Source organism: Heteronotia binoei, chromosome 1 (genome assembly GCF_032191835.1).
Source record: "Heteronotia binoei isolate CCM8104 ecotype False Entrance Well chromosome 1, APGP_CSIRO_Hbin_v1, whole genome shotgun sequence".
Lineage (NCBI taxonomy): Eukaryota > Metazoa > Chordata > Lepidosauria > Squamata > Gekkonidae > Heteronotia > Heteronotia binoei.
In genome coordinates, this window is record NC_083223.1 from 282,684,412 (window position 1) to 282,697,244 (window position 12,833).

The window sequence follows — 12,833 nt, forward strand, 5'->3', positions numbered from 1 at the left end:
GAAGGAAGGCATTTAAAAAGGTGTGCAGTCCCTTTCAATGTGATGGCCAGAACTCCCTTCGGAGTTCAGTTATGCTTGTCACACCCTTGCTCCTGGCTCCACCACTAATGTCCTCTGGCTCCACCTCAAGATCTCTTGGCTCCACCCCCAGAGTCTCCTGGTTCCACCCCCAAAGTCCCCAGATATTTCTTGAGCTGGACATGGCAACCCTGTCTCTCTTTCCATTCCAGCATGTGGTGCGTCGCTCTCATCGTGGCCCTGCTGCCGCTGGCAAAAGCCACCGTTTATCCAGATGAGGCGCTGGACGCACCGTGGGAGCTTTGGAAGAAGACCCACCGGAAGGAGTATAACAGCAAGGTACCCTGTGGGGATGATCTTACAGAAGCTGTGTGTAGTGGGGTACACAGCTTAAACATTAGAACATAAAAGAAGCCATGCTGGATCAGACCAATGGCCAGCCTCTGCTCCAGATGTTGATCCAGTCCCCTCTTGAAGCTCTCTAGGGTCATCTAGTCCAACCCCCTGCACCATGCAGGAAACTCACAAACACTTTCCCCTAAATTCACAGGATCCTCATTGCTGTCAGATGGCCATTGGCCTGATCCAACAGGGCTTCTCTTCTGTTCTTATGTGACACAGAGTGTTGGACTGGAGGGGCCACTGGCCTGATCCAACATGGCTTCTCTTATGTTCTTATGTGACACAGAGTGTTGGACTGGAGGGGCCACTTGCCTGATCCAACATGGCTTCTCTTCTGTTCTTATGTGACACAGAGTGTTGGACTGGATGGGCCATTGGCCTGATCCAACATGGCTCCTCTTCTGTTCTTATGTGACACAGAGTGTTGGACTGGATGGGCCATTGGTCTGATCCAACAGGGCTTCTCTTCTGTTCTTATGTGACACAGAGTGTTGGACTGGAGGGGCCACTGGCCTGATCCAACAGGGCTTCTCTTCTGTTCTTATGTGACACAGAGTGTTGGACTGGAGGGGCCACTGGCCTGATCCAACAGGGCTTCTCTTCTGTTCTTATGTGACACAGAGTGTTGGACTGGATGGGCCATTGGCCTGATCCAACATGGCTCCTCTTCTGTTCTTATGTGACACAGAGTGTTGGACTGGATGGGCCATTGGTCTGATCCAACAGGGCTTCTCTTCTGTTCTTATGTGACACAGAGTGTTGGACTGGAGGGGCCACTGGCCTGATCCAACAGGGCTTCTCTTCTGTTCTTATGTGACACAGAGTGTTGAACTGGAGGGGCCACTGGCCTGATCCAACAGGGCTTCTCTTCTGTTCTTATGTGGCACAGAGTGTTGGACTGGAGGGGCCACTGGCCTGATCCAACAGGGCTTCTCTTCTGTTCTTATGTGACACAGAGTGTTGGACTGGATGGGCCATTGGCCTGATCCAACAGGGCTTCTCTTCTGTTCTTATGTGACACAGAGTGTTGGACTGGAGGGGCCACTGGCCTGATCCAACAGGGCTTCTCTTCTGTTCTTATGTGACACAGAGTGTTGGACTGGAGGGGCCACTGGCCTGATCCAACAGGGCTTCTCTTCTGTTCTTATGTGACACAGAGTGTTGGACTGGAGGGGCCACTGGCCTGATCCAACAGGGCTTCTCTTCTGTTCTTATGTGGCACAGAGTGTTGGACTGGAGGGGCCACTGGCCTGATCCAACAGGGCTTCTCTTCTGTTCTTATGTGACACAGAGTGTTGGACTGGATGGGCCATTGGCCTGATCCAACAGGGCTTCTCTTCTGTTCTTATGTGACACAGAGTGTTGGACTGGAGGGGCCATTGGTCTGATCCAACAGGGCTTCTCTTCTATTCTTATGGGACACAGAGTGTTGGACTGGAGGGGCCACTGGCCTGATCCAACAGGGCTTCTGTGTTACAGCATTCTGCTGCTGCTTCTGCTACTGTGGTTTTCAAGAATTTGTTCCATAATTGTGGGTTGGATTTTGCAGATCCGTTCTGCAGGATCCAGCCCCCTCGGTCCTTACCCGCCCTTTGTCTGTGACCTACAGATGGACGAAGTGTCCAGAAGACTCATCTGGGAGAAGAACCTCCACTACATCAACACCCACAACCTGGAATTCTCCCTCGGAAGACACACGTTCGAGGTGGCCATGAACCACCTGGGCGATATGGTAGGTGGAGGCCATCCCCTCCTTCGGCAGAACAATTTGTGGGTGCCGTCAAGCGGCTGTTGCGTTGAAGAGACAACCTGGATTTTTACTTGATTGATTCTGTGCATAAGAAAGTGGTGGGTTTTCTTCCCTCCGGAGATAGATAAGACGGGTAGCCGTGTTAGCCCGTTGGTCGCGGTAGGAAAGAGCCAGCATCCAGGAGCACCTTAAAGTTTACCAAAATTTGTGGAAGGGGAGGAGCTTCTGTGAGTCACTGCTCATTACCAATGCTGATTTCCCCATGCTTACTACCAGGGGTAGAATTCTAGCAGGAGCTCCTTTGCACATTAGGCCACACACCCCTGATGCAGCCAGTCATAGAATCATAGAGTTGGAAGGGACCTCCAGGGCCATCTAGTCCAACCCCCTGCGCAATGCAGGAAACTCACAAAGACCTCCCCCTAAATTCACAGGATCCGCATTGCTGTCAGATGGCCATCTAGCTTCTGTTGGAAGGAGAGCCCACCACCTCCCGAGGAAGCCTGTTCCACTGAGGAACTGCTCTTAACAGTCATAGAATCATAGAATTGGAAGATACCTCCAGGGTCATCTAGTCCAGCCTCCTGCACAATGCAGGAAATTCACAAACACCTCCCCCTAAATTCACAGAATCTTCACTGCTGTCAGATGGCCGTCTAGCCTCTGTTGAAAAACCTCCAAGGAAGGAGAGTCCACCACCTCCCAAGGAGGAAGCCTGTTCCACTGAGGAACTGCTCTAATGGTCAGGAAGTTCTTCCTAATGTTGAGCTGGAAACTCTTTTGATTTAATTTCAACCCATTAGTTGTGGTCCTACCTTCTGGGGCCACATAATTCCACACCATCCTCTATAGGACAGCCCTTCAAGGACTTGAAGATGGTGATCCTATTACCTGTCAACCACCTCCTCTCCAGGCTAAACATCCCCGGCTCCTTCAACCTTTCCTCATAGGACTTGGTCTCCAGACCCCTCACCATCTTTGTCGCCCTCCTCTGGACTCGTTCTAGCTTGTCTAGGTCCTTCTTAAAATGTGGTGCCCAAAACTGAACACAAGACTTCAGGTGAGGTCTTACCAGAGAAGAGTAAAGCGATACCCTCACATCACATGATCTGGACAGTACTTCTGTTGATACAGCCCAAAATTGCATTTGCTTTTTTTGCCACTGCATTACATTGTTGACTTATGTTCAGCATATGATCCACTAAGACCCCTAGATCCTTTTTGCCCATACTACTGCTAAGACAAATCTCCCCCATCCTATAACCATGCATTGGATTTTTCCTACCTAAATGCAGAACTTTACATTTATCCCTGTTAAAATTAATTTCATTGATTTTAGCCCAGTTTTCCAGCCCAGTTTTCTAGGCTGTTTCTGTCTTCTGTGTTTTCAACCCCTCCTAATTTAGTATCATCTGCAAATTTAATAAGCATTCCCTCTGTTCCTTCGTCCAAATCCTCCAAGAGCTTACAAAAAAAAGCTGTTTTGGTGGGTTTTTTGGCCAGTTTGGCGTGGCGGTTAAGTGTGGGGACTCTTATCTGGGAGAACCAAGTTTGATTCCCCACTTCTCCACTTGCACCTGCTGGAATGGCCTTGGGTCAGCCTTAGCTCTTGCAGAGGTTGTCCTTGAAAGGGCAGCTGCTGTGAGAGCTCTCTCAGACCCACCCACCTCCCAGGGTGTTTGTTGTTGGGGGAGGGGGGAGGTAAAAGGAGATTGTGACCGCTCTGAGATTCAGAGTACAGGGCGGGATATAAATCCGATATCATCATCAATCTTCTTCTTCTTCGATTTCCTACATCGGGGGTGTGGCCTAATATGCAAAAGAACAACTGCTAGAATTCCACCCCTGCTTACTACCCCTCTGCCTATCTCACCTATTCTAATCATGCCTGCATATTGCCATTTGGCATCTGAAATCTCTCACTGGGCTTTCTAGTTCAAGGCAAGACACGTTCAGAGGTGGCTTGCCCTCTCCTGCCTCTGCAGAGCTTCTGAAATCTGATGAGATCGGGCTAGTCTGGGACATCCAGATCACATGGGCTCATGGGATGTTCTGCCCGTGCTCGATCTCAGAAGCCCACCCAACCATCTGTTCCCTCCAGGCCCACATGTCCCTTTCCCCCCCTTCCAGACCAGCGAGGAAGTGGTGCAGAAGATGACCGGCCTCAAAGTCCCTTCATCTCGTAAGCAGAATAACGACACGCTGTACATCCCAGACTGGGAAAAGCGGGCACCCGACTCCATGGATTACAGGAAGAAAGGCTATGTGACTCCTGTGAAGAACCAGGTGAGTTCCTCTGTTTTCGCTGGACTCTCTTAGGGGATCATAGAAGGGACCTCCAGGGTCATCTAGTCCAACCCCCTGCACAATGCAGGAAACCCACAAACACCTCCCCCTAAATTCACAGGATCTTCATTGCTGTCAGATGGCCATCTAGCCTCTGTTGAAAAACCTCCAAGGAAGAGAGCCCACCACCTCCCAAGGAGGAAGCCTGTTCCACTGAGGAACCGCTCTTAACAAGTCATAGAATCCTAGAAGGGACCTCCTAAATTGACAGGATCCTCATTGCTGTCAGATGGCCATCTAGCCTCTGTTGAAAAACCTCCAAGGAAGGAGAGCCCACCACCTCCCGAGGAGGAAGCCTGTTCCACTGAGGAACCACTCTTAACAGTCATAGAATCCTAGAGTTGGAAGGGACCTCCAGGGTCATCTAGTCCAACCCCCTGCACAATGCAGGAAACCCACAAACACCTCCCTCTAAATTCACAGGATCCTCATTGCTGTCAGATGGACTTCTAGCCTCTGTTTAAAAACCTCCAAGGAAGGAGAGCACACCATCTCCCAGGGAAGCCTGTTCCACTGAGGAACCGCTCTTAACAGTCATAGAATCCTAGAGTTGGAAGGGACCTCCAGGGTCATCTAGTCCAACTCCCTGCACAATGCAGGAAACCCACAAACACCTCCCCCTAAATTCACAGGATCTTCATTGCTGTCAGATGGCCATCTAGCCTCTGTTTAAAAACCTCCAAGGAAGGAGAGCGCACCACCTCCCAAGGAAGCCTGTTCCACTGAGGAACCGCTCTTAACAGTCATAGAATCCTAGAGTTCGAAGGGACCCCCAGGGTCATCTAGTCCAACCCCATGCACAATGCAGGAAACCCACAAACACCTCCCCCAAAATTCACAGGATCCTCATTGCTATCAGATGGCCATCTAGCCTCTGTTTGAAAGCCTCCAAGGAAGGAGAGCCCACCACCTCCCAAGGAGGAAGCCTGTTCCACTGAGGAACCGCTCTAATGGTCAGGAAGTTCTTCCTCATGTTGAGCCGGAAACTCTTGATTTAATTTCAGCCCATTGGTTCTGGTCCTCCCTTCCGGGGCCACAGAAAACAATTCCACCCCATCCTCTATAGGACAGCCCTTCAAGGGCTTGAAGATGGTGATCCTATCACCTCTCAGCCGCCTCCTCTCCAGGCTAAACATCCCCAGCTCCTTCAACCTTTCCTCATAGGACTTGGTCTCCAGACCCCTCCAGACCCCTCACCATCTTCATTCAGAGATACCAACTCATTCAGAGACACACAGGCAGCCTCCTCTCAGGGTAGCTGACTCTGCTCTATTCTTGCACTAAGTTGTGTCCGACCCAGGCAGAGACACAGCAGAATAGCTCAAGCCCACCCAAAGTGAGGTGAAGCCTGAACGGTAACTCATTCAGGACACAGCAGGCATTCCTCCCTTAAGGAACAGAAGGCACCAAGAGTAGGAGTGTAGTTTCGGGGAACTGCCTTTCCATTGAGTTCACCCTGAATTTTCCTCGGTAGGGCCAGTGCGGATCCTGCTGGGCTTTCAGCTCCGTGGGGGCCCTGGAAGGCCAGCTCAAGAAGAAGATGGGCAAGCTGCTGAACCTCAGCCCCCAAAACCTGGTGGACTGTGTCACCAACAACGACGGCTGTGGGGGCGGCTACATGACCAACGCCTTCGAGTATGTCAAGGAGAACCGAGGCATTGATTCTGACGACTCCTATCCCTACATCGGCCAGGTAAGAACCCTTAATGTAAGGCTAGCGGCACGGGGAGGGGCCGTGGCTCAGGGGCAGAGCCTCTGCTCAGCATCCAGAAGGTCCAAGGTTCAATCCCCGGCATCTCCAGCTAAAAGGACCAGGCAGGAGGTGATGGGAAAGGCCTCAGCCTGAGACCCTGGAGAGCCATGGAGAAAGGCCATAGCTCAGTGGCAGAGCCTCTGCTTGGCATGCAGAAGGTCCCAGGTTCAATCCCCGGCAGCATCTCCAGTTAAAAGGACCAGGCAGGAGGTGATGGGAAAGACCTCAGCCTGAGACCCTGGAGAGCAATGGAGAGGGGCCATAGCTCAGTGGCAGAGCCTCTGCTTAGCATGCAGAAGGGCCCAGGTTCAATCCCCAGCATCTCCAGTTAAAAGGACCAGGCAGGAGGTGATGGGAAAGACCTCAGCCTGAGACCCTGGAGAGGGGCCATAACTCAGTGGCAGAGCCTCTGCTTGGCATGCAGAAGGTCCCAGGTTCAATCCCCAGCATCTCCAGCTAAAAGGACCAGGCAGGAGGTGATGGGAAAGGCCTCAGCCTGAGACCCTGGAGAGCCATGGAGAGGGGCCGTAGCTCAGTGGCAGAGCCTCTGCTCGGCATGCAGAAGGTCCCAGGTTCAATCCCCAGCATCTCCAGTTGGAAGGACCATGCAGGAAGTGATGAGAAAGACCTTTCTCTGCCTGAGATCCTGGAGAGCCACTGCCAATCTGAGTAGACAATACTGTCCTTGACAAACTGATAGCCTGCTTCAGTATACGGCAGCTTCATAGGTGTGAAGGTTCAACTCTTAGCGCAACTCAGATGTTAAGGTTTACGTTAAGGTTGGTCTCTTAAAAATGTCTCCTCTCCCTTTCCACTGAGTCTGTCATCAATAGGGGGGCCTGCCCCCCACTGGAGACAGAGGTCCCTCCCTGCCGATCAGCTGACCGACTGACCAAGAGAATGAGGAAGGCCCAGGCCATGTTGCCAGCATCACACAGGAAGTGACATCATCATGCTTGTGACGTCTGGTTGATGCTCTGGTATTTAGGTAAAAACTCAATGGTAGAAGCCATTATTACCATAGAGTTTTTGCCATTACTACAGAGTTTTAAGGTACCACGGCCAGGAAAGAAGGGTTTGGAGGTGAGAAGAGAGGGAAAAGTTTTTTTGGATAGGCAAGAAAGCAGCTCCAAATTCCACACCAAGCCCCTTTGTATTTTGTGCACCATCCCTACGCTTCCTGGGAGACTCTTTCGCTTTCCGTTCTGCAGGATGAACGCTGCATGTACAACCCCACTGGGAAGGCAGCCAAGTGCCGGGGCTTCCGGGAGATCCCCGAAGGGAACGAGAAGGCCCTGAAGAGGGCCCTGGCCCGGATCGGCCCCATCGCCGTGGGCATCGACGCCAGCTTGCAGTCCTTCCAGTTCTATAGCCGAGGTAGGAAGGGAGGGAGGGAGAGTGGAAGGAAGGAAGGAAGGAAGGAAGGAAGGAAGGGAGGGAGGATGGAAGGAAGGAAGGAAGGAAGGAAGGAAGGAAGGAAGGAAGAATGGAAGGGAGGGAGGGAGGAAGGAAGGAAGGAAGGAAGGAAGGAAGGAAGGAAGGAAGGAAGGAAGGAAGGAAGGAAGGAAAGAAGAATGGAAGGGAGGGAGGAAGAATGGAAGGGAGGGAGGGTGGAAGGAAGGAAGGAAGAATGGAAGGGAGGGAGGGTGGAAGGAAGGAAGAATGAAAGGGAGGGAGGGAGGGAGGAAGGAAGGAAGGAAGGAAGGAAGGAAGGAAGGAAGGGAAGGAGGGAGGGAGGGAGGAAGAATGAAAGGGAGGGAGAAAGCGCGGAAGGGAGGGAGAGAGGGAGGGAGGGAGGGTGGAAGGAAGGAAGGAAGAATGAAAGGGAGGGAGGGTGGAAGGAAGGGAGGGAGGGAGGATGCCAGCTTCCGCTTTGACACAGCTTCCAGCTGTGCTTGGCCTGTCTTGGGGAGAGAGTCCCTTGCAGTGGGGAACGTGGAAGGCAACCCTGGGAACCCCCCCACCCCGTGAGCAGAAGCCCTGGCTCTTCTGGGGGTCCCCATTTGCCTGCTTATGGTGGGAGGTCTCCAGCCAAATGGAGCTCTTGCCTGCTGCTGCTCAGAGAAGTGGAGGGCAAAACCTGTGGCCAGAGGGAGGAGGGAACTGTCCTAGAGAGAGAAAAAAATAGCCTTGTCTTTTTAGAGGAAGTTCAGGGCATGGAGTTGCTGGCAATTCCTAGAGCAACCTCGAGGTGATTGCAAGAGCTCTCCTTGTCACTTCTGGGTAGCTCTAGGAATCACCAGGAACTCTGTGGTCAGAACTTCTACAGAGTATTTTTCTTTTTAAATTTTCTTCCTGGGACACTGTCCCCGCCCCTCCAATCTGGTTGGCGGTTGACTCCCTCCTTCTGTTGCTGAGCCGGCTGGTCCTGGTGTTGTGCAATGTTCTAGGAACTTCCCAAATCTCTATGGTAAAATCCATAGAGACTGGGAAAACTCCTAGAGGGGTGCACAGCATTGTGGTGTCACCAACACAAGTTTTTAAAGTCTGGCTTCATCTTGCTGCTGGAGATGGCCAAGCAGGGGCTATAAGCCCTAATTCCCCAGGCACCTGGAGTGACAGGCGCTCTTGCTTCCTCAGGTGTGTATTACGATGAGAACTGCAACTCTGAAAACATCAACCACGCAGTCCTGGCTGTGGGCTATGGCGCCCAGAAAGGCTCCAAACACTGGATCATCAAAAACAGGTCACCTTTGGCATTTCCTAGCTTCATGTTTATTTGGAGACAGAGAGAGACAGAGAGAGAGAGAGCACGAGACAGAGACAGAGTGAGAGACAGACAGAGAGAGAGAGACAGAGAGTGAGAGAGAGAGAGACAGAGCGTGAGAGAGAGACAGAGAGTGAGAGACAGACAGAGAGAGAGACAGAGAGTGAGAGAGAGACAGAGTGTGAGAGAGAGACAGAGAGTGAGAGACAGAGAGAGAGACAGAGAGTGAGAGAGAGAGAGGGACAGAGCGTGAGAGAGAGACAGAGAGTGAGAGACAGAGACAGAGAGAGAGACACACACAGAGCATGAGAGAGAGACAGAGAGTGAGAGACAGACAGACAGAGAGAGACAGAAAGTGAGAGAGAGAGAGACAGAGGCAGAGAGACAGAGAGAGCCTTCCCTTCTAGGGTTACCAGCTCCAGGTTGGGAAATCCCTGGAGATCTGGGGGGTGAAACCTGGAGTGGGCAGGGTTTGGGGTATGAAGGGTATGATGCCCTAGAGTCCATGTTCCAGTGACGCCTGCTGGGGTGGGGTGGGGAGATAGAAGAAGACGACACTGGATTTATATCCCGCCCTCCACTCAAGAGTCTCAGAGCGCCTCACAATCTCCTTTCCCTTCCTCCCCCACAACAGATACCCTGTGAAGCGGGTGGGGCTGAGAGGGCTCTCCCAGCAGCTGCCCTTTCAAGGACATCCTCTGCCAGAGCTATGGCTGACCCAAGGCCAATCCGGCAGGTGCAAGTGGAGGAGTGGGGAATCAAACCTGGTTCTCCCACATAAGAGTCCGCCCACTTCACCACCACACCAAACTGGCTCTGAATTGTGAATTTCCTGCATTGTGCAGGGGGTTGGACTAGATGACCCCCAAGGTCCCTTCCAACTCTATGATTCTAGGCCGAGTGGAGTCGGAAGGCTTAATCCCCTTCCTTTCCAACACAGTCCCAAGGCAAACGGAGGTTGCAAGAGCCTGTGATTTGCAGCGTTAAGGATGGAATAAGAAGCGCGACCTTCACCTTACCCGTCTGAGCCCTGTGAATTAACATTTTCCAGCGTTCCTTGGTGATCAACAAGTCTGAAAGTGTTTCAGATGTATAGTGTAGATGCTGTTTGATATGTATTTGGTTTATTGATGGCGCTTTTTCTGAGCAGGAACGCACAGGAACACAGTTCCGGCACCAGGGGGCATGGCCTAATATGGAAATTAGTTCCTGCTGGGCCTTTTTAATGAAAAAAAAGCCTTGTGTGAAACAATGGTGACATCAGAGGGTGTAGCTTCATACGCGAATGAGATCCTGCTGGGCTTTTTCTACCAAAAATGTCCTGATCATAAGTAGGCTTCCCAACCCTCCCGCCCTGGCGGGGGACCCCAGGATTTCCACCCTCTTCCCCCGCTCCCCAAAAAAACGGAAGCGGGGGGAGGGGGGAAACGGCGCCGGGGAGCATGGCGAGCCGCCCCATCCCGGAGCGTGCCGCCGCCACCACCGCCCCCTCCTCGCCCACTGCAGCTGCTCCTCCAAGATGGGCCCAGGCTGATCCCATCTCGGAGGAGCAGCCAAGAGGCGGCAGCAGCGCAGGCAAAACCAGGGGAGGGCGGAGGCAGGCCAGGAGCGACGTCCCTCTTCACTGCGCAGCGTCTGCGCGGATTTCCCACCAACTGCTCCGCAGAACCAGGAAGTGCCGGGCCTTTTGTGTCGCAAATGTAAACCGCTAAAAACCAGTTTACGTTAGCGACGCAAAAGCCGCGGCTCTTCCTGGTTCTGCAGAGCAGTTGGTGGGAAATCCGCACAGACGCTGAGCGGTGAAGAGGGACGTCGCTCCGCGGTAAGCTCTGTGGGAAAACGCCCTTTAAGTCCAGTGGCACTGGTGAACTTCACCTTTGCTCATCTCTTGCTGCTAAACTCCACATGTTAAAGGGTGATTAACATGTGGAATTCGCTGCCACAGGAGGTGGTGGCGGCTGCAAGCATAGCCAGCTTCAAGAGGGGGTTAGATAAAAATATGGAGCAGAGGTCCATCAGAGGCTATTAGCCACAGTATGTGTATATATATATATATATATATATATATATATATATATATATATATATATATATATGTGTGTGTGTGTGTGTGTGTGTGTGTGTGTATATCTCTATACACACACACACGCACATATATTGGCCACTGTGTGACACAGAGTGTTGGACTGGGTGGGCCATTGGCCTGATCCAACAGGGCTTCTCTTATGTTCTTATGTGACACAGAGTGTTGGACTGGATGGGCCATTGGCCTGATCCAACGTGGCTTCTCTTATGTTCTTGTGAGACACAGAGTGTTGGACCGGAGGGGCCATTGGCCTGATCCAACATGGCTTCTCTTATGTGACACAGAGTGTTGGACTGGAGGGGCCACTGGCCTGATCCAACATGGCTTCTCTTATGTTCTTATGTGACACAGAGTGTTGGACTGGATGGGCCATTGGCCTGATCCAACATGGCTTCTCTTATGTTCTTATGTGACACAAAGTGTTGGACTGGAGGGGCCACTGGCCTGATCCAACAGGGCTTCTCTTATGTTTTTATGTGACACAGAGTGTTGGATTGGAGGGGCCACTGGCCTGATCCAGCATGGCTTCTCTTATGTTCTTATGTGACACAAAGTGTTGGATTGGAGGGGCCACTGGCCTGATCCAACATGGCTTCTCTTATGTTCTTATGTGACACAGAGTGTTGGACTGGAGGGGCCACTGGCCTGATCCAACATGGCTTCTCTTATGTGACACAGAGTGTTGGACTGGAGGGGCCACTGGCCTGATCCAACATGGCTTCTCTTATGTTCTTATGTGACACAGAGTGTTGGACTGGAGGGGCCACTGGCCTGATCCAACAGGGCTTCTCTTATGTTCTTATGTGACACAGAGTGTTGGACTGGAGGGGCCACTGGCCTGATCCAACATGGCTTCTCTTATGTTCTTAAACTTCTTCAGGGTCACTGTTAAATCAGCTGCGATTTAATGGGAATTTCTACCACCGATAATCTTCCTTCCCTTTCTCTCCACAGCTGGGGGGAGGAGTGGGGCGACAAAGGCTATGTCCTGATGGCCCGCAACATGAACAACGCCTGCGGCATCGCCAACTTGGCCAGCTTCCCGAAGATGTGAGCTGGCCGTTTTCTCGGTGTCCCCGTGTCTGGAAACTGCTGGATTCCTGAGCTGGCATCTTGGAGCTTCAGCGCAAGAAGGAAGGACTTGAATGGCAGTCATTTTGCTTCCTAGGCAGGTCTGAGAAACATCGATTAAAAAGGCTTTTTGTAAAAAAAAAACAAAAAAAAAACAAAAGTGCTCTCTTTCTCCGTTCCCTCTCCCCCTACAATTTACAAAGTGGAATTGATAGTAATAAAATGGCTTCTCCACTTGAATGGCCATCTCTGGGTTGGGAACGGCTTGCAGATTTGGGGCTGGAGCTTGAGGGCAGGGTTGGGGAGGGGAGGGGCCTCAGTGAGGTCTAATCCCACAGAGTCCACCCTCCAAAGCAGCCATTTTCTCCAGTGGAACTGATCTCTGTCTCCTGGAAATCTGTTGTAATCCCTGGAGATCTCCAGGGCCCATCTGGAGGTTGGCAAGCCTACCTCCCAGAATTTCTGGCCCACTGACCATGATAGATGGATGACTTGATAGATAAATAGATGATAGACAGACAGACAAGAGAGAGAGATTACGCAAAAATTTACATTCTGAATAAATCTAAATTGGTCTTAAAGGTGCAATCGACTCCTAATTTGTTCTACTACTTCAGACCACCACGGCTGCCTACGTGGATCTATCAACAGAGGTGATATAGAAAGAGAGAGAGATGGTAGATTAGAGAGAGAGATTATG

At 51.6% G+C, this 12,833-nt stretch overlaps 1 protein-coding gene across 1 annotated transcript; it reads left to right on the top strand.

Moving 5' to 3' along the window:
• The first annotated feature begins 231 nt into the window (after nt 1–231).
• On the top strand, nt 232–12,293 carry CTSK (cathepsin K). The gene is made up of 7 exons (XM_060256470.1): nt 232–357; nt 2,030–2,152; nt 4,301–4,456; nt 5,991–6,209; nt 7,481–7,646; nt 8,850–8,955; nt 12,017–12,293. The coding sequence occupies exons 1-7, from the start codon at nt 232–234 to the stop codon at nt 12,114–12,116; spliced, it is 996 nt and encodes a 331-aa protein (XP_060112453.1). The 3' UTR covers nt 12,117–12,293.
• Nucleotides 12,294–12,833: the final 540 nt, after the last annotated feature.